Below are 20,422 nucleotides of genomic sequence, written 5' to 3'. Positions count from 1 at the left end.
ATTGTACCTTATTTGTACAGTTACTTAACTACTATAAAACTGGTATCTAACGTGTAGGTTAGTGATCATATAATCGTGCACAGCAAATTCTCTGGTACTTTTTTCTATAGGCAGATCCTTGACTTAAGAATTAAAGAATATTCACCCGGTGTGTTATGAAAATGCTTAAATGGCACACAACCGCTCTAATTTCAGTGCCTGGGCACCGATAAAGCGATCCCTTTTCCTTGTTGTGTCAAGACAATAATAAGACGTGCGGAAATCAAATTGTTTATTCTGCGCCTTCAAGCAGAGTTGCCAATTTAGCGAATTTCTCGCCAAATCTAGTGACTAAGGGCTGACTTGGCAAGATTTGTTGTCAAAAAACTAGCTACAAAGCTAGCGATTTCCAGGACAGCCATCAGAGATATAAAATCTGTAAAACATTTTGATTATCCTGTATTAGCAGTGTCCTTTTATAAGAACCATTGTCCGGGTAATTAAATGAAATCCAATAATGCCCCGTCCCATTTGAATACGCAAGGAACGTCAATGCGTCCTTTCCTTAGCAACAGGCTCAACAACCACAAGCCTGTTCTTCCAGCAGCCCACTCTAAAAGCACAGCATGCATACATCTTTTTGAAGATGGGTAAATTGTGTTTGTGTAATAGAAAGGCTTTGACTCAGCTAAGGAACAACATTTACTTGAAACATTACAATATCGAAGGCTTGGTTACTTGGATCTGAGTCACTGTGGAGATTAAATTGAATCTCTGGGTAGATCTTTAGACTGTCAGGTGTTCTCACAAATGGATTGACTTAAGATTTCTTTATAGTGATCTGAGCATGGTCAAAATATTGTCTACTATTTGCTTCTAATATCAGTCCTACTAAACACCCCCAGTGGAAACAGACCAAGCTGTGTGCAAATGTCACCATAAAAGCATCACAGAAGGTCTTCTAATGCTAAACTAATTTGACAGGGTGCACTTATACAAGGACGGTAATTTCCTTTCCCTGCTGTTCATGCCAGAAGTGAGAAAGGAAAATATGACACTAGCCTACTACTGTCTGTGTATATCTATAGGTTTACAAAGACATGAATTCAGGTGAGTCACAATGATTACAGCTCCCACTTCCATTACATGTTCCTCTTACAGGATATGTTAAAAATGGCAACAATAACAGCATTTAAACTTACTAAGTATAAAGCTAGAAAAAAAAACAGCTTAGCCGGAGGTAAGAGCGGTTATTTACTATTCTAGTTTCATACCGTTCAAATTGTTTTATTCTTTTCAGAAAATGTGTCTTTGCTTTGTCACATTCTTTAAAATAATGCCCAGTGTGTCTGTGTGTGTGTTTTGTTTTTTTTACCATGTTATATTATTGCATATTTTACCAAGAGAATAACCTACTGCAATTTACATAGCATTTACATGAGGGTTCCAGAAGACAAAAGACATCACGCTGCATGCATCCTCTCAGCTGTTACAAATTGAAAAAAGCCGACATTAAGCAAATTGAAATGTTAACTATATACCATCAGTATCTAGCAATAAGTGGTGAGGAAATATGGAAATTAAATGCAAGAACTTTCAAGCATGCTCACTTTCAATGGGGTCTTGCAGTTCTGGGCTCAGCAAGGCTCTGGGTGTCCCATGGTAGAGATGTAATCTGAAATGATGAAAGGAATAGACTGGGAAATTAGTTATTTCACCATGTTTAACATAAACTATAATTGCTAAATCCAGACAATGACACTGATTTCAGGTTGCGATGCATTTAGCATTTCGTTTTTTCTTCCCCCACCAGGAAAAAAAATAAAAAATTCTACAACCAGGAAATTTATTGAGGCTTGTCCCAATGTAATTATTTCATTTTCATTATGTTTTGTTAGTGTATTTTAATGAACGTTCAGAAAGAGAAAGAAAGAAAGATGTAACCAGTATAGCTTTTTTTAATGCTTCTAATTTCAGTCTACATAAAAGCAAAAAGCAGAAGTCTGTTTCTAAGAACACTGTGCTCTGAAAGATGAGTAATCACTGAGTGAGTGCAAGAACAGCTAGAATGATTGTAAGTGTGCTTAATGTCCCTTCATCTGCAGTTATCTGCCATGCATGCCGTTTTAGTCACTTCACAAATTGCTGATCAATACAATTGACTACTTGGAAAGCAGAATAACCACAATGGTGCACTCAAGACATCCAAATGTACAACAATAACAGGCTTGGGTAACCATTTTGACATCCGGATCAAATGGGAATTACAAAGTATCCAACATCTCCTGTACCTTAATGCAGTTGATTTAGCTTATAGTCTAGCAGAACTTTTCAATTAGCCTTTGCTTGTTAGGTAGGACAAGGTTTTGTTTAAAGTTATGTCTCCAATGCTACCATCTGCAAAAATCTAGTAGTTAACGCCTATCCAGGTGGACCACAGGCAAAGAGAAAACAGAGATCTCAAATGGGATAAATCAATGGTCAATATCACACAGGTACATGCAATAGATCTCAGTGTAACTTAGTTTAGTCACTTTTAATGTTAGTTATCTTACAGGTACAGTAATGTAGTGAGAGTCGGTCACTTTACTAAATCATCTTTTCCAGAGTAAAACAGGAGGATCGAATTCTAATTCCACAACTCAACAGCCCTGTGCTTGATTTATTTCGGGAAGTGTTCTGTGACAGATTGGCACCTCTTGTCCAGCTTGGCGTCGGAAGATTCCACAGGCTCCGTCTGGCCGATGAAGAGGCGCAGAATCCCAAAGCCACAGGACAGCGCATGTTGAGAACCGTTCTGCTTCTGTGCCACGGCCACCACCTCCACGACGGCCACGATGTTCGGGTGGATGAGAGAGGTGTGGAAATAAACGACCTGAAAAAACAAGAAAGGGAGCAGACACATAGTTTTCCATCGCTGAATCAATACCACAGTCAGTAGGTCATGTCAATAATTCATAAGACCACAGTTTGATTTCTGCTACTAAATATTTACCCTGGCATACCAAAAACTAAAAGAGCCAGTGGCTTGCCAAAATTTATACATTTATTTTAGGAATAACCAATGACTGGGTAAGGGGCATGAATAGTCTCTAAAACTACATACCCCAGAATAGACTGACTTCAGCATTGCACAAGGACTGATTATTCATAACTTCAAAAACACAGAATGTACGAAATTAAGACAAGTAGACAAACATTTTGGCTTGTGACTTGTGCAGAGTACTAGACTAAAGTTTGTCTTGACTTTTGTAGTTTTAACCCGGAATAGATAAATACTTTCTTTTTCTGTTATCGGTCCCTTTATGGCATTACCAGTTGAGAGTCCCCTGGTTCAGATGGTTCAGAAATCCATGTCGCACATGTTTGATTGATGCTATAACTAGACCATTAGCCAGCCATCAAGAGCATGCTCTCTTGCACAGAGATGAAAGAGTGGGCCATTAAACAGCCTTTACGATAAATAGCAATTATTTTTATTATCTAGGGAAGGTACCCCTCCCTCAAAAAAAAAAAAAAAAAAAAAAAAAAAAACACATAAAACAAGATGTCATTTTTCAAGAGAAAACAGTTACATCAATGAATTCATATACACTATATATACTAAGCAGTAGTTTTTCCACACTGAAATTCTTTGAAATCAATGCAATAACGTTATAATTTCAGTATGGTAGAGGCAACTGCAGTGCAACTTGACAATACTTCTGTTTGTACAAATGTACTGGGCTTTAACTGCAGCTTAATCTTCTTAAGGAAAATCATGAGAATGATGAAGCAGGCCTGACTCGAAGGTTCTTAATGTGACCATCCTTAATGAAATCTAGATCTGTCTGTGAAAAACAAAATCCCCCCCCCCCCCCCCCCGAAATATCATTGCTGACAACGAACCAAACTTATATTAAGCAGTGCCAGCATTGAAATTAGTAGTCATGAAGTCACACTTGGGGAGCAGCGGCATGGTAACAATCAACGTCAAACTGAGCACACCTGACAGGCAATCTCCTATGTTGTTTCTGCCCATGATGAGAATGTTCAAGTAAAATGCCAAACAAGGTCAGAAGTGGAGCAGCTGCCAATGCACCGAGACTGTGAAAAGAGCAGAGCGATCGACCCTTTGCCAGAGATGAACATGTGTAGCATGCACCTGCATTCCCCTCTGAGGTTAATGAAGCCTACTATGAAGTTATATAGCAATGAAGTGTGGGCAGATATGTACATGTTTGGAGCTCACCGTTTTGTTATCGTATGTAGTAATGGGTTAATACGGAGTAGAAGAGCGGTGGTATTTAGATCCACCACTGTTTAGATCATTCCTCAACTGACAAGAATAGTTTACGACTGAGATTTAACTCGCCGCAAGACATTTCAAACGGCACATTATGCAAGCATATTTATATTCTGGTTGTGAAACTGGAAGAGTGTACTGTAACTGCCTTGAGATAGTGGATGAATGTGTTCATTTTAGTTGAATAGGTTAATCTGAGTAACTCTAGTACAGTGTCCATGCTTTTGTTTCTAGTGGAAAAGTGCCTTAAAATCACTTCCAAAACTACCCTGTTTCATAAACAAATGCAAATATTTTATTAAGGCACAGCCCTGCTCTGCTTCTGAATCCAAGGGTAAGGACATAATTTATGGTTTTGGAAGTGTCTGAAATGTTCAAGATGCCCTCAAGACTATTTTTGTACAATACCCCTTTCCAATTCTGCTAGCAGATCTCACTTGGACCATCAGAATTAGGTCTGCCAAATTTCATGCAAGATGTCTTTGCCGTGGATACCAATATCTATTTTTTTTTTTTTTATAAGTTTATAACTGTAGAAGGGTGCTAGGCAATTCAATGACACACAGGAGACAGAACTGTATTGGAAATGCCTCTCAGGTGCACTGATTTATTTAAGCCTGCAGGGGGGTGCTGTTGCCCATGGCCTGAATACCGGCAACGGTAATCAGGACCACAGGGTTACCAACACAGGTACAGTCAGGTTAATGCTGGTGCACTCACAGGTGATCAAAATAATAATGAAAACCAAAGGCGAAATGAAAAGGGAAAATAAAACACAGTAATAAAACTACAAAATAAAAGTGCTGCTTAAGCAGTGCCCCCACTGTCGCTAAGCCGGTCAGCTCGGGTCTCTTTATTTAAGGCTGGCTGTCTTCCTAAGGCGTGCTTGCATGATGTTTGTTTACGCTCGCCTCCTCAGCTAGCGTCACTAGGTTTCCTCGGTAATGGCCACCCGAATGCATAACTAAGCGCAGTGCTTATGGGCCGAGCAATCCCCCAAGGTCCGCCCCTCAACCACTCAGAGAGAGGGAAAGCCAACACACTTTTCCCAACCTCTCCGTGTCATTGCCATGACTGACAGGCAGATCTTACGAGGCTGCTGCCCTCTTCCTGCAGAACCATGCATGCGCCAGACAGTCAGCACCAATCTCCCCGTTACAATAACATTAAAAGTTTTCCCTTAAATTGTGTTATTTGCACTGTGACATGAAGACCTTTATCCAACACAGAGTTTATTTCATTTTGAAATGGCTTTAGTAATGAGCCATTTACTGGGTATCAGAAGGGCCAATACTCCCCCAATTACACAGGCAAAGAAAGATAAAATAATTAAAGTATCACCTATTGAAACAGATATAGCTCATCCTCTGTTACTGGCAAAATGATTATAATGTGGGTGCTTAATCAATGACAGGTGGCATAAAAGAGAGTGAGCAGCAACTATCTGCATTGAGCTCTTAACATCTTATCAAGCGATTGTGCCTTTAAATATCCAACTAAACTTTGTAGCATGCATGAGATAAGTCATTACATTTTAGAGTTGCTAACAGCAGGACAGCACTGGGATATGGAAATAACACACACAACTGGGCAAATGTAGGAACTGTTCTTTGAATTGGACTTTGGGTACACAGTGCCAACTGTATTGGTAGACTATGATGATAGCGTCTGTGGCAGCCTGATTTCAATTCAACAATTACATGGTTTACATTCAGAACTCTAGACAATATGCACGGCCTATTAATAATTTAAACCCTGTCAAGGCTGTCTGATTAGTTTGCTGCTGGAACAGCTCTTTGCTCTAATGTGGCAAGGGTTCTAGCAGCAATTCAAGGTCAGCTGGCATTATCAATGCCCTCATACAAAGCTCTTAAAAGGTTAAAGTAGTTAACAGCGCATATAAAGTATTTATAGCCCTCAGAAAGATTCCTCTGCATGGATGACAGTTTAAATGAAATGGAGCCCACCAGTTAAAAGAGGTTAATACTGCTATCTATCTCAAGGCATTCATAGTTTTACTCATATAAAAAGGCACGATTATCAGTCTGCTCAAAAAGCAGGTTACATTGCTCACTCTGCCTATTTCCTTGCATTGTATTTGATTGCACCTGTTTATTATTGCATGCAATTTCCCAGCAACATTCCCGGAAGACATAAACAGTGATTTTTCTTTTTAAAACTGATGTCATCATTTCCAATCAAAATACAGACAAATTAGGTTTCTCTTGAAACATTTTTTAAAAAAAAGATGCATCCAAACATCCTTGAAAGTTAAATCTTCACCATAATTGGTAGAAGAAAATGTATCCAAAGCAGGTCATGATAGCTCTGCAGTAAATGCTACATTTACTACATGCCAACGTATAGGAGGCTGTGTGGTCCAGTGGTAAAAGAAAAGGGCTTGTAACCAGGAGGTCCCCGGTTCAAATCCCACCTCAGCCACTGACTCTGAGCAAGTCATTTAACCTCCTTGTGCTCCGTCTTTCGGGTGAGACGTAGTTTTAAGTGACTCTGCAGCTCATGCATAGTTCACACACCCTAGTCTCTGTAAGTCGCCTTAAATAAACAAATAATAATGTAAAATAGGTCTGAACATCTCAGTGTCGTTATCCACCCACATGCAAAACTCCAACACACACACAGGCATACATAACGTTGCATAAGCTTTAAGGAAAACAAAACTTTCATCTAGATTACACAATATTTTATAATATATAATTTTAACCATTCTATGAAGTAAGGACCTGATTCTGAGCCCTGTCAATACCTGAAAAAGTTAACCTCTCAGAAAAGGTCAGTCCGCTTGTTGTCAATTTCTACTTCCACTAAAGCTATATCCCTGGCTTTTGTAAGATGGCCTTTTTAACACCAGTGCTCAGTGCACATTTATGAACAAGCTGTTTCATATGACAGACACTCCATTCTGAAACACGAGTGAGAGTGTAAGTGCTCATTATGTGAGCGTTGCTGGGTTGGTTTGAACTGAACCCACACACATATCATATATAGGGCCTGACAGAAAGTCGCTTGGGTGCCGATACTGAATCCTGGGGATTAAGCACAGAAATAAAGTTACCAAGTATTGCATAACTGTTCCTCTCTGCCTCTGGGGAGCAGACTGGAACAGCTGTCAGCCTAATTTACATGGACCGTGAGCAGAAACAAGCTTATAAACACTGTCAAGTATCTGCATTTCATCTGCTCAGCCTAGCAGCCTGCAAATAGCAATGAACTGTGGTCAATGTATCTGTGATCAGAGATTAACTTTACTTTATAAAAACAGAACAAAACAGGGAACTAATACATTTGCATGTCAATTTTAATCTAAATGTATTAGCTATTGTAAAGTACTGTAGAGAGTCATGTTTGGAATATGAAGAGGCTGTCTGTCGATAGAATAAAATTCAGATGCTCAAAGTTTCTTAAAATAAATGTTCTAGAAATAAAATGTCTGAATTTATTAAATGAAATATAAATCCCCATTTTGAAATTAAAGAAGGGGGCTGCAAAATGTTTTTGAATTTACCACGATGGCTCTCTCAACTCCCAATATGGTCATTCAGTACGTTTATTAATCTCTATCACAAACTGACACAAAACTACTGGTACTTACATTCAGTGTTGGTCTTATGCAACACATGTTGAGAGATCTAGCATTGATTATTTATTTATTTATTTTTGTATCTTATTATGGAATCTAACATTCACTCAATTCAATGTATTTCAACATGTTAAAAAAAAAAAACACACACACACAAAATGCCCAGCCCAGAGCTCCATCAGAGCTGAGACAGAGACATTTCCACCCCTCCTCACTCAGTGCTGGCACAGTATCCAAATCCCAGAGTATGAGAGTGACACGTTTTCTCTTGACAGTTCCGAGCAGACACGTGGAACAACAGTCATGACAGAACAGCTTTAACACAGATGAGCTTTTTCAGGTCTCCCTTCTTCTGCATTCTCAATACTAGGCCTCTTCAACTCGTCATTATCCATGATTCCATTTCCGTCTCCTTTTCTGAGCCTCTTCTTCCTGCGGCTTCTCAAATATATTCACTTTTTCACAGACAAGAACATAAGAGTTGGAGAACGAGAAAAGGCCTTTAGGTCCATCAAGGCTCGTCCGTTGTTATTACACCATTGTCCCCTACTGGAGGGAACCAATTAAAACAAAATCTCTTTTTCAACCATTCCCAGTGTTTTACTTACTACTACTTCATCTGGTAGGCTAGCATGTGACCCTAATTTGAGTTGGTTGGGGTTAGGTCAAAGTTATCATTATTCCCAGATTTTTTGTACCTAACCATTTCCCATAATGTGTTGTTTGATAAATAAACTTGAATGCTTGTATATTTTCTTACACTCATAAAGTTAGCTTCATTTTAGACAGATAAAGGCAAACAGGATTAAGCCAACTACAACCTCCCACGCCAAACACCCACTACAATTTAATTCTGAGTTTCTGCAATCCACGATTTGCTGAACCGCTATGAGAAATCTGCAAAACGCAATAAAAAAAAAATAGAATACTCCCCAAACCAGAACACGTGCACAATCTACACATTAGTTAATTACATAAACTAGTAGCTAACGTTAAACACCAGCTGTACTACGGCACATGTGAAAGTAGTTTTCCATTAAATAATGGCTCCATCACTAGACTGTGTTCCAATACTCTGGTGAAGGCTGTTGGATGTCCCATCAGGGTTACACAAACTGCCACACAGCAAACAGTTAGTGCCTGGTCTGCAGACAATTGCATTCTGGTGCTGCCTTGGCTACTCTGGAACTCTGTAAGGCTCTTAGACTGAACTGTATCCTAAAGGAAATGTGCAGGGAGGCCACTAGATGTTTGTCATAAAGGGGCAAGTTTTCAGAGAGGAATACAAACAACTAGCATGAACCAACTTATTTGCAGGATGAAGCAGTTAAACTGTTGTTCTGAGTTGAGCAGTTTTATACCATTCAAATGATTTTATTCCTCTCTGAAAATGTGTGCTTGCTTCAAAAAATTGTGTTTTTTTTTTTATTAAGGATTGCTTATATATATTCTCCAGCATGTAATGTAATGAATAGGCTGCATTGACTAGCAATGTAAACTGCAAACACTATTCACACTAGATTGCACACAGAACAATCTCTTTTCAAGCTCTCATGAAATAAACGGAATAATCGACCGCTCATTTGCCATACGAACTCAACACTTGACACTTCCTATCTCATGTCATGAGTAACAGGCTCCTTGTATTTTAACAAGGGCTCGTCATAAACACTCCTTTACAGCACAACAAACTAAATGAGCATGTGCTGCACCACTCTAGTCTGTATTGCATTTATGTAATCAGCTAACAGAGGGTGATCACTTCCTTTTTATACAATCAGCATTTTTACTTTGGCTGCATTGCTGAGACACACAGAAGGGCTATATTTCATGGTAAGTAACTGAAGTCCTAGCCCATCATGTACAATCGCTATGTGCTGGGGTAGCACGTAATAAATCTCACATTACTCTGATGATTTTCATGGAACTTTATTAGAGGTACTGTATGTCAAAGCAACATATTAATATATCAAATTGGGTATAAACTGGTGCCACTGTGTTTTATGCATTTAAAGATAGCTGAACTCGGTTTCAAGGAAGTTGTGCATAGCTCTGGGTGCATAGTAACTAACTGTAACCTATGATTTGCTTTGGGCAATTTAATAACCCTATCTGGTATCTCTACTGCCCTGTCATGAAGCTACACAGGCCTCCTTATGTAAAATACCTTTCAAAGTAACATTTTCCACACTTCTTCCCGTGAAATTAGACAAAGCTAAGCACATACACTGAACGCAGATGTTCGGCGGAAATGTTTTGATATTGAATTTGGCAGGAACAGAAGCAGTCTTTCACCGAGAAATGTCAGTTTACAGTCAGCTTACTCCCGCAGCAGTAAACAGCATTGGGTGCTGCCAGCAACCTACAGTATATGAGCCAATAACTTACTGTTACAAATAAAGTAAAAGATTTTTAATACAATTGTATTTTAACACTTTCAGAACCAAGTACCTTCATTATGCAAAAAAACAAACAAACATTAAAGTAAATGTGGATCGGAATGCAAGAAGCCTCTGCTCACATTCCCTGTGCAAGCAGCACCTGGTCCCTCTCTCCACTGTATGCTAACGTAATGAATGGAAAATGCAGCATGGACTGTTTTTCATTCCACTCCATGGTCGGAGATTATCTCCAGGCTTCCGTGCAGAGGCATCTGGTCGGTGGTGGGTCACCATTAATAATGTATAACACTAGATATCCACAGATCGATGTACACCTTTTTATTATGTAATGTCCAGTGAAATCTGCAGAATATGTTTTAAAAAAACACAAACTGAAGCACCTCGACCGGAATCCAGCACATTTAACATTCAGTGAGAGTTGATTTACATTAATGGAGGCTGAAGGCCTCAGTGGCACAGCGTAACATGAGGAGCAACTGTTTGAGCTTCTACTGCCCGTTCCACAAATGGATTATTTGTATAATCTACATTTTCCTTCTGTTTGATTTTCTTTTGGGGGGATGCATATTAGTGTTGCACTGTGCACAAAGGTAAAGCAATGTGCCCTGAAATCTGTGCTACACTAACATGCTTCCCCTCAATCTGTCGAGAAGTGTCTTTGTGCTTTTATCTCTGAATCTTTTTCACACAGTCCTTTAACAGCCAACAGCTGCGAATGACTCTCTCTAGCGAGGGTTTCATAAAAGATGCTATCTTATCTGCCAGGGATATGCCTTATACCACCCCCTGTGCAAATTAGCTTTGACATGTGTGTCACATCCACACTGGCAAGCTTCCTCAACTGTTTTGAATAAAGAATAAATGAATTAAAAAAAAGATAAAACTGCAAACAAACACCAAAGTCAAAGCAGGTTTGCCTGGCAAACCCATTTAAGACTCACTAGACACTGGGAAGCTAACCACTGAAAGGCTAGTTATCTTCACATTTCATGGCGAAGATCAATGAGCACAAAGTTAATCCAACACCAGCCAAGTTTCCGACCTTGATAAAATAAAAAATAAAACATATTGTTGTTTCTTGTAGTGATTGTTTTTCCTGCCTGTGCTGTAATAGGTATTTCAAAGCCCCCCTAACCTGAGCTAGGAAAACTAACCTGGAGTGGATAATATTATTGGGGGGGGGAGGGGGGGGAGGATTGTTTTGTGTCCCGCCGTTTTGGGCAAGAGTCATTTTTATCTTTTATTTGTTTTTCCAATTGAACAACTTCAGCAACCACTAGCATCTCAAAGGCAAGGCCCCAGAGTTCATTCATCTATCTCAACCCAAACTCTCCTTGCATCTGAAGGGATGTCTGGCTCTAGGCATGTATTGTACAGCTGAAACAAGGAAGGCTCTCCTTCAATGATTACTGTCATTCTGGGGCATTCTCTTTCCTGCTTTGAACCGCAGTGCAGTGTAAGCTCAGTAGTTGAGAAATGCACCATTTATAAAGAGTTATTAGTCACTTAAGCAAAAAAGCCATTCCTGACATGTTTTCTCTAATCATTCATAAAAGCTGCAACTGTTGCACGACAGTTTTAGTCAGGATGGGTAAGACAGCAGATCTGGCTGACTTGATAAAAAGAAGGCTTCCATGCTTCTGCGAACAAGACAGCGTAAATGAAGGATGTCTCTGTCGGCCCCCCAACTTCACTTAAGAAATGACAACAACCCACTGGACCCCCAGGCTATAATTGTGATGTAAAAACCTTTACAGAAAAAAAACTGGATTAGCCTGGATTCCAGCTATGCCACAGCCTGCAGGCATAAAGAGATTTGGACAGGCATCTCTAGTTTCTGTATATGGCGCTCCTGGGTGACAGTATATAGAGAATGCATAAAAAAATGAATAGGATGTAGGTAAATTGAAATGCATCAGCGGTCCCAGCTAAAACTAAGTAACTTACATCATAATATTATAGATTTTTTATTTAAAAATGTAGGAAGCAAGTTGAACTACTAGAATATTTATTGAAAATTAGATGACTGGGCTGCTTTATCTAAAAATATCTACTTTTGGGGAGGGAGGGAGGGTTGTGGAGTTATTTATTAATTTAAGTAAATAAGTAGTTTATTTTTGATACAACCAAAGCATTGTGGATTTGTGAGAACTTAATTTGTATTTCAAATATTTTTACATTTTAAAAGAAAAATGTAATATATTTCACAAATGCTAACAAGGATTACTCCAATTCTACAGCCCCCCCACACCACTCATATTATCAGAGCTGGTATGCCCATGCATGGTCTAAACCCTTCCTTCCCATGCTAACCCATAGCTCTCTGACGGAGAGCAGAAGCACACTTCTTTAATTCAAACAAGGTGTCTGTTTAATTGTCACCTGCATTTGGCCCAAAGTGACAGCTTCATCAGCGAAACATTTAAAGACTAAAAAGTGTGGGATGCCAATCATCTGGGAATCCGAACAAGGCCAAATCACATAATTCACACTGCAAACACCTTGCCTCTGTGCTTGATACAACACTGCCCCCTGTAGACGAGAAAAGAGAACCTCTTCCCATTGCTCAGTACAACGCAGTGCAAGAAAGGGCATTAGAATCTGTTCTTTTTTTTCACTTTGTTATCATCCCTGAGTCTCTCAAACATACACTAGAGGAACCAGGCCTCAGCTGGGTGTTCATAGCCTTGTTCAAATTCCATGTGTTACCGAAAGTCTGCAGCTAGGAACAAGGCACTTAGGGAGAAATGAATCCCACAAGAAACTGAACCCATCTGCAAAGTTGTTTTTCAGACTAGCCAAGGTCCCGTCTGCACACCCAGGATCCCGTGACACTATCGAAAGGTTCTAACCCCCCCGGTGAGTATCTATGTTAAATCTCACCTCATACACATGCCTAAAAGCAACACCAATATCTAAACATTTCCAGGGGATGGAAGATGCTGTTGTGCAGCAGTGGTTGCTCAGTGATTGTGAAGCAACTTTTAAGTTTACTGTACTGTCGTATCAAGTACAAAATATTTTTATCCCATGAGTCAGGTAAGATACATCTTTCCAAGTCTGCTCCTCTCTTAATCTGTCTGTTTGTTTCCTGTTTGAGTCTCTTTCCTTCCACTGGATATTAAAAAGCATCCTTCACTGTGTGACAGTCCTCTTTGAAATCTCAGACAGTGGTTTCCTGCTGTGCTGTTGCAGTCTACTCCATTTTTATTTTGATAACAAGCAATTATTTACTGCCGTATAATGGGGTGCAGGTGAGGTATAATACTGCATAAGAGCCATTTAAATTAATATGTTGAGAAGCTAGCTAACGTTAAAAGCATTAAGCGGATCACGTGATCGACACAGTCATCCTCTGGAAAGTGTTTTCAGGAATGACACAAGCACTGATTTGCTCGGAGTTTATTATTCTGTGTATGTTTTGTTCTGGTTTTCTAATCATTTTAAATCTTGCAGGTTATAAATTAGACAGAGGCAACTAACATATGTAAATACCTTGCAAGATAAAAAGGATTCAACATTTATTGTATACATTAGTATACATTAGTTGAGCACATGGTTTTGTGAACCTACTAAGATTTGTGTATAGCTGAATGATAATAAAAAAAATCTGCATTTCAATTTGAATTAGTAAATTGTACACATCTAGTGAGAGGGATTTCACGAGGAATACACTCAAAGGTATTGAAAATCGACATCAGATTTAATCTACAACCAAGCTGACTGTACAGTTCAGACATAGCATCATGTGTCATATTATGTACAGCTCAGACATAGCATTGTGTGTCGTATTATATTTAAAAGGTCCTGATGTTAAACAATTTATGTGTCTGCCATTTGCTCGCTGTCTTATCTGTCACGTCCCCGCCTTGTGAATCTAAAGCAATCTCCCGCTAATTGAAGGTCTTGCAGCAGCAGCACAAGCAGAAGTCATCATATTGGATAACAGCCTTACCCTACTCCAGCCCCGAGAGGGTGATACATTATATATGCAGTAACACTGACACATGCATTGCTTAGCTTCTCAAAACAGATGCTCTTTCAGATAAAGGCTAGCAAACAGAGTGCGGGAACCTTCATGCTTAGCGTCGGAATTAAAAACTATGCCCAATTTAGCACTTGTGACACTGCTAGGCAGCAGTTCATAAAGACTGCTGCAGACAGCCTCCGGTCTCAGATTACTCAAATGGAACATATGTGCTGCTGCTTCCTGGTCAGTTCCTGTGCTTCCAAACATCTGATTTTCATTACCTGAGAGTAGCTGTTATCTGCTTCATGCTAATATTGGACTCGGCTTTCGCCAAGAGTAAATGCCTCAGCTTCAACAGGTAGCCAATTACATTTCAGAGACACTGTTGATTTTCTTGTTTTATTGTGTGTGCTATAATTGCATTATTTTGGCATTTTGACAGCTGTCTGCTTACTTCCAATCTCCCGGTAGGATATTAAGTTGCCAGGAGCGTTAGCAGAGCGGTATGGCAGAGAAATAATATTAACCACGCTTCTGCAAGGTCTTGGAATAATTTTAGCACATGACCCGAGCGCACCTTTGTTCAGTCTCATCACATTCGTAATAGTGACAGAACAAGGATAGGACATTAGCCTGATCTATAACACCTGCAACTCTGCTTTTATGCAGATTGAAGACATAAGCACCAGATTAATTAGCATGAAAACTATTAGCATTATGTACCCACTTGGAAATCGCTGGGTGGTAACTATTATAGTGGGGTTTTTTTTGTTGTTTTTTTTTGGCAGCGTGAAGGAGGAATGAACATTAGCAATTCAAACAGTTCTATAAAGTCCTCAGTGCAAGGATTATTTGCTTGTCTCAACAATGTTCTTGGTTTTAGAAATATTTGCTATTTCTTTATGAGGCCCTTCAAATGAAACCACCTTATTTATGCTCTTTCATTTGCAGGGCTGCTGAGAGGTGTGTTGTAATTGCGAGGATGGCATTTGTACAAACGAGCAATTAGTACCAAGCTAACCTTTAAAGTATTTAATGTATCGCCATCTGCTGAAATGTAAAAATCTTTAAAGTGGCTGCATCACTTATCTAGGGAGTACTGAGATAACTCCATTTGCCTAATTCACCTGTTTGGTTTTGTTCATTGTTTTTTGCTGAAGATCACATTTATCCTTGTTTGACTGTGTGACCCAAGTCGTACTTTAAGAATTAGAATACAAAAATGAAAAGTGATACGAGACGCCACATTAAAATGACTCACACCCAAGCATATATAATAGAGCTGGGCACAGCACGGCACGGCACAAGTGTCTTAACCACTGTGCGTGTTTGGCTATAAAACTTTTAACGTCATCTCACCAACCAGGGTCAGAATCCGTAACGGCAGTGCAACACACAAACATGATAAATAATATGCCATTTCTTATATTGGCATGGTTTCCCCTTGCAGGACGTGGGTAAGGTTACCAGCAGTGCAGTCACTGGTGCCGTCTTCCTTACCTCGTTAAAGGACACTCTGGGGGAGTGCCCTGGTAAGCTCCTCAGCTGCCTTGCAGGACTCCTCCACGTCCTCCCAAAAAAGTGCCGGTAGGTGACATCAAAGAGCGAGACCCGGAGCTGGTACTGAACCCCCTGGAACCCCTCCAGGAGTCTCTGGGTATTAAAAATAAAAGAGCCTCGATCAATATTTTACTCAGGGTAGAAATATGTCACCATACCAAAGAGTAAGAATAATCAAAGACTATCACCATTGTGATGGTTACTGACCCGTACCTTCCCATTGCCCCCTCAACCCCAGGCACTGTCCCAGAGTTAAACACAAGAGTACAGACTGTCGGTTCTGAAAAAAAAACAGCTGCCTTCTCAGATTCGCAGGAACCATTCTCTTCCTTTTGAGGACTTTTTAACAGGTGGTAGATTTGACTTCTGTTAAACTTTGTTTGTTTTTCCAAGGCAGTGATAAATAATCAGGGTTTTATTAACTGCACTGACAGCTCAATCTGTTTCCGTTTTGGTTCTTTAAGTGAGGACATAAACAACTTCAAACAAAAAGACAACAGGACCCTGCCCTCCACCTCTTTCAACAAAGGACTCGTTAATTGAAGTTTTTATTAACTTTTTATGGAAGTCGACCTGAGCTTTATTAAAAGCTGTGTTTTAATTAAATTTCTGGTGCCAATGTCTGCATGCTAATTTAGAAACACATAGTGAAAGCAATGCATTTATTCATTTATTTTGGAAAGTTATGCATTGATCTGGATATGCAAATTCATCTTCTTAATAAAAAGGTATTTTTACAAGCACTACTATAACCTTGAAAGGGTAAGCAGCATATACTATACAATCTATGTGCACTACCTAGCTATGCACTTTGTTCAGAAAGAGGTTGGCACATTTACAGTTAGATGTCCCAGTTTTGCAGCTCATTTATCACTGCTACTGAAGACAGCACCTCCTATGCTGTCTTCAGTAGCAGAAAAATGTCTATTTAGAGGTCGGCTATGAAAAAATGTTGAAGCAATAAACCACAATTTGTGCTCATATCCTCCCCCTTTTTATCAAATATTCTGACAGCAAATCCTTAACCCCTGTCAGATCTTTTTTTCAGCTGAATCAGTTTTGTCAGGTACAGTTTATATAACTTTAAACACGAGGTGGAATACCAAACCATTGTGCTTAATATATAAAGAGAGACGAGCAGACTGGTTGAATTTGTCTTCAACTGCTGATATTGTTTCTGAAATGTCTCCAATGTGATTTTCAGCTTCCCTAAGGTGACTGTGGAATAACCACCACAATCCAATGTTCATAAAACGGACATATACAATTCGGACACATCTTCATGCAATTGTGCTCCCCGAAACAAGAAAGCAGCAGCAGGAAAGATTCTGTCTGATAAACTCTCAATATGATGCTTGCTAGGGGAAAAGAAAACTTCTGTAAGGGAGGTTCATGGGCTCAGTGTTTATTCTTTTGTGTTGCTAGGGGAGTGTTTGCTGAGAGACAGGATACGACACAACTCTGTACCTCACAGGTCAGACACAAAGCTCATGTAACCATAAGCACACCCAAAAACATAACTGGACGGGCCCCAATGCATTCTGCAAAGGAAACAGACCAATACATGCTCCCCATTCAATGTGTCACGTGCTGCAGAACAGGTAGGAAAGCATACCACCTTTCAGAAAGATCACTTACTGCAGTGGATGCATCTATAAGCTAATATTGTACTACTGGACTGGTGCAATTGAAAAGACATGTAAGCACATGGCAAGTAGTTCACTCCCTCTCACCTGTCTGATTGGCGTACCTTCCAGGTTTTTCAGGACAAGCTGGAACCCTTCTGATCTCTCTTGGGTCAGCCTGCATCTCTGAATGTGAGGTGGGATTCCCACATGTTTCTCAAAAACGCTCTGCCACTCTGGCATTGTGCAAGGGCCGTATCCACCAGAACTCAAGCAGATACCTTAGTTGAGAGAAAAAAAGAAAAACTTGGCACATCACCATGGCACAGATTTTACTGTGCACCATCCTCTTGGAGAAGAAATATTTGATATAAATTGCAAAAAAAGTTTAACACATTTACTTGATCTACAAGCACTGTTTTCACAGAAAGGTGGCTAAATTGTTTGTATTTGGAGTCTACTAAAATGAATAAATTACCAGGAGGTTCCCAGTTCAATCCCAGCTCAGCCACTGACTCACTGTATGTGTGTGTCCCTGAGCAAGTCACTTAATCTCCTTGTGCTCCGTCCTTCAGATGAGAGGTAAAACCGAGGTCCTTGTCTCTGTAAGTCGCTTTGGATAAAAGCGTCTGCTAAATTACTAATTATTAGTAGTTGCAGTTGTAGTAGTAGTAGTATTTATAATAATCATAATAGTTCCATTATGGATATGATTATTAAATTATACTCACATAGATATTTGTTTTAATGTAATTTTAATGTAACGCTATGTACAGCACTTTGAGATGTTTTACAGGAAAGGCGCTATATATAAATTAAGTTGATTGATTGATAGATTTATAGATTAGCATGTAATATTCCAGTTATCAAAATTTGGAAACCATCTGAATTTCTGTTAAATTATAGCTTCTTAATATTGTTAACCTTTAAACACACTGGCCAGTAGCAATCACTTAGTTAGGTCAGATATGTAATATATAAGAATATAGTTTAAATGCAGTCAAAGCGCTTGTATAATACGGGTTCATTATTATAGTGCAATTGTAATTTGCAATACACTCACTAGTGGTATATGCAGCACTTACAGTACATTGTTGTACAGCACCAGAATTTTAACTGCAGCCTATCTGCGAATGAGTCCGGACAGAGCACACTTGTACTGCAATTGCATTTATGGTATCGGTTGTTTTTAATTTCCAATCAAATTATAAAAAACATATGCAGTGGTCCCGAGCCATGCTGTTAATAAAAAAATAACATAATACTTTAAATATTAGGAACTAAAATTAAAACATTAACAAGGACGTGAAAATATATTCTGAATTTTAATCAAATAAGGAATACATTTTCATTTCAGCAACACTTGCAAGTGTCATTATTTAACATGTTAAAATAAAAAAATAAAAAAGCTTTATCGTTTAAGTTAATTCATCAGATATCACCGATATTTTACAGTACCTTCGTTCATTTTTCAATGTATCCATCTGCCATGTTTGTTTCGGCATATACTTCACCACTATAAACAGGGGAGTATAGGTATAATATTATCAAACAAAATTTATCACTCGCTTGTGTTTTTCTCCCTAAAAATATATTTCGAATTAACATTCCTAATATTTATGTTTTTTTTTGCTAAGAGTCTATTTATTTTGGCAAATAAAAGACAATTATATAAATAATGCGCTTCCCTAACCACCAGGAGGGAATGGTTTCTCCTTTAGCGTGGCTTCATGTTACCAGGGTGATAAAACGACGGTTATAATTCAGGGGGGAGTGGATAATTCTAAATTTAGCATTTAACATGGCACATTTATAATATACTGAGATATTACCAGTTTCGTACACATTTTAACAAGGTTTATCACAAGTTTTAATTTACATAGGTTTTTGTGAAGTAGTTGTATTAACAATAATATTAAACTGTTCCTTTTTTGACAGCACATTGGTATGTCCCACAGCGTCCCACCAACTGTTGCTATGGTAATAAACGTTAAACTTTCTTTCTTTTTTATTTTCTTGGGCATCCCTTTAGTATATTACAATGTGTGTAGTCTGTTTTATTGTGGGTTCCATTAATCTCGTAATTTCAATTACACAGATTCTCTGTTTCATTGAAATCATAATATAATGTTGCTGATCAATGCGAATCATTTTATTTGCAATATTCTTCCAGTGTAAAGAATCCATGGTACTCTAGTGGTTTAGTACTCGAACTGTACTAAAATTAGTTTAGAATATTTAAATTTAAGAAAATACCAACTGCAAAGGCTGAAAATAATTTATTAAACGTTATCAATGGTTTTAAAGCAATGCATTACAAAAAAAACACACAAAAGATGTTCAGTATTTCTGGGCATTCAGAACAGAAAATAGTTCTTTTTTTTTTACACAGAGAATTGTGGGAGTCTGGAACCAACTCCCCAGTAATGTTGTTGAAGCTGACACCCTGGGATCCTTCAAGAAGCTGCTTGATGAGATTCTGGGATCAATACGCTACTAACAACCAAACGAGCAAGATGGGCCGAATGGCCTCCTCTCGTTTGTAAACTTTCTTATGTTCTTAACTAAAGATTTAAACAAAGAGATCAAAATATGAATGAAGCTGTGTGAAGTATGTCAGTACATATATCATTATAGTACAGGTGGCATTTACTTGGTACTGGTACCAGTTAAATGCACTGGTACATTGTTTAGGCATGCTACAATAACATGTTTTTCTATTTTCTTTTTTACAACGTAATCTCTACTTGACTTTGTTCTCCATACATCAGTGATATTGAACAAGTTCCTACTTTTATACAGGTTTTCACGTAGGTGTTGTCCCCGACAGATATTTTTCGCATTGTCATCAAATGCATATATAAAGGTATTCATCAAGCGGTGGGTAAGGTGTCTGTCTCTCATCATTTGATTCCAGAACCTTTTGTCTCCATTGGTTCTCGGATCAACAAGATGCTTGTTTTTGAAGTCCTTAAAGGATGGCCGTGGAGGTGGTTTCTT

The 20,422-nt window shown here is 38.8% G+C and overlaps 1 protein-coding gene across 1 annotated transcript in view; it reads right to left on the bottom strand.

Annotated features, from left to right (window-relative positions):
- LOC117425763 (nephrocystin-4) overlaps positions 1-19,154 on the bottom strand; it is an 83,972-nt gene extending 64,818 nt beyond the window's left edge. Inside the window, exons 1-5 of the mRNA XM_058993124.1 lie at positions 18,881-19,154; positions 17,531-17,703; positions 15,738-15,890; positions 2,676-2,854; positions 1,590-1,654 (exon numbers count right to left, since the gene is read on the bottom strand). Coding sequence (XP_058849107.1) covers positions 1,590-1,654; positions 2,676-2,854; positions 15,738-15,890; positions 17,531-17,703; positions 18,881-18,890 — 580 coding nt within the window. The 5' untranslated portion in view covers positions 18,891-19,154. The remainder of the gene's footprint in view (positions 1-1,589; positions 1,655-2,675; positions 2,855-15,737; positions 15,891-17,530; positions 17,704-18,880) is intronic.
- Between the last annotated feature and the right edge of the window lie 1,268 nt (positions 19,155-20,422).

Source organism: Acipenser ruthenus, chromosome 20 (genome assembly GCF_902713425.1).
Source record: "Acipenser ruthenus chromosome 20, fAciRut3.2 maternal haplotype, whole genome shotgun sequence".
Classification (NCBI taxonomy): Eukaryota; Metazoa; Chordata; class Actinopteri; order Acipenseriformes; family Acipenseridae; genus Acipenser; species Acipenser ruthenus.
This window is presented reverse-complemented; position numbering and strand designations above follow the sequence as displayed.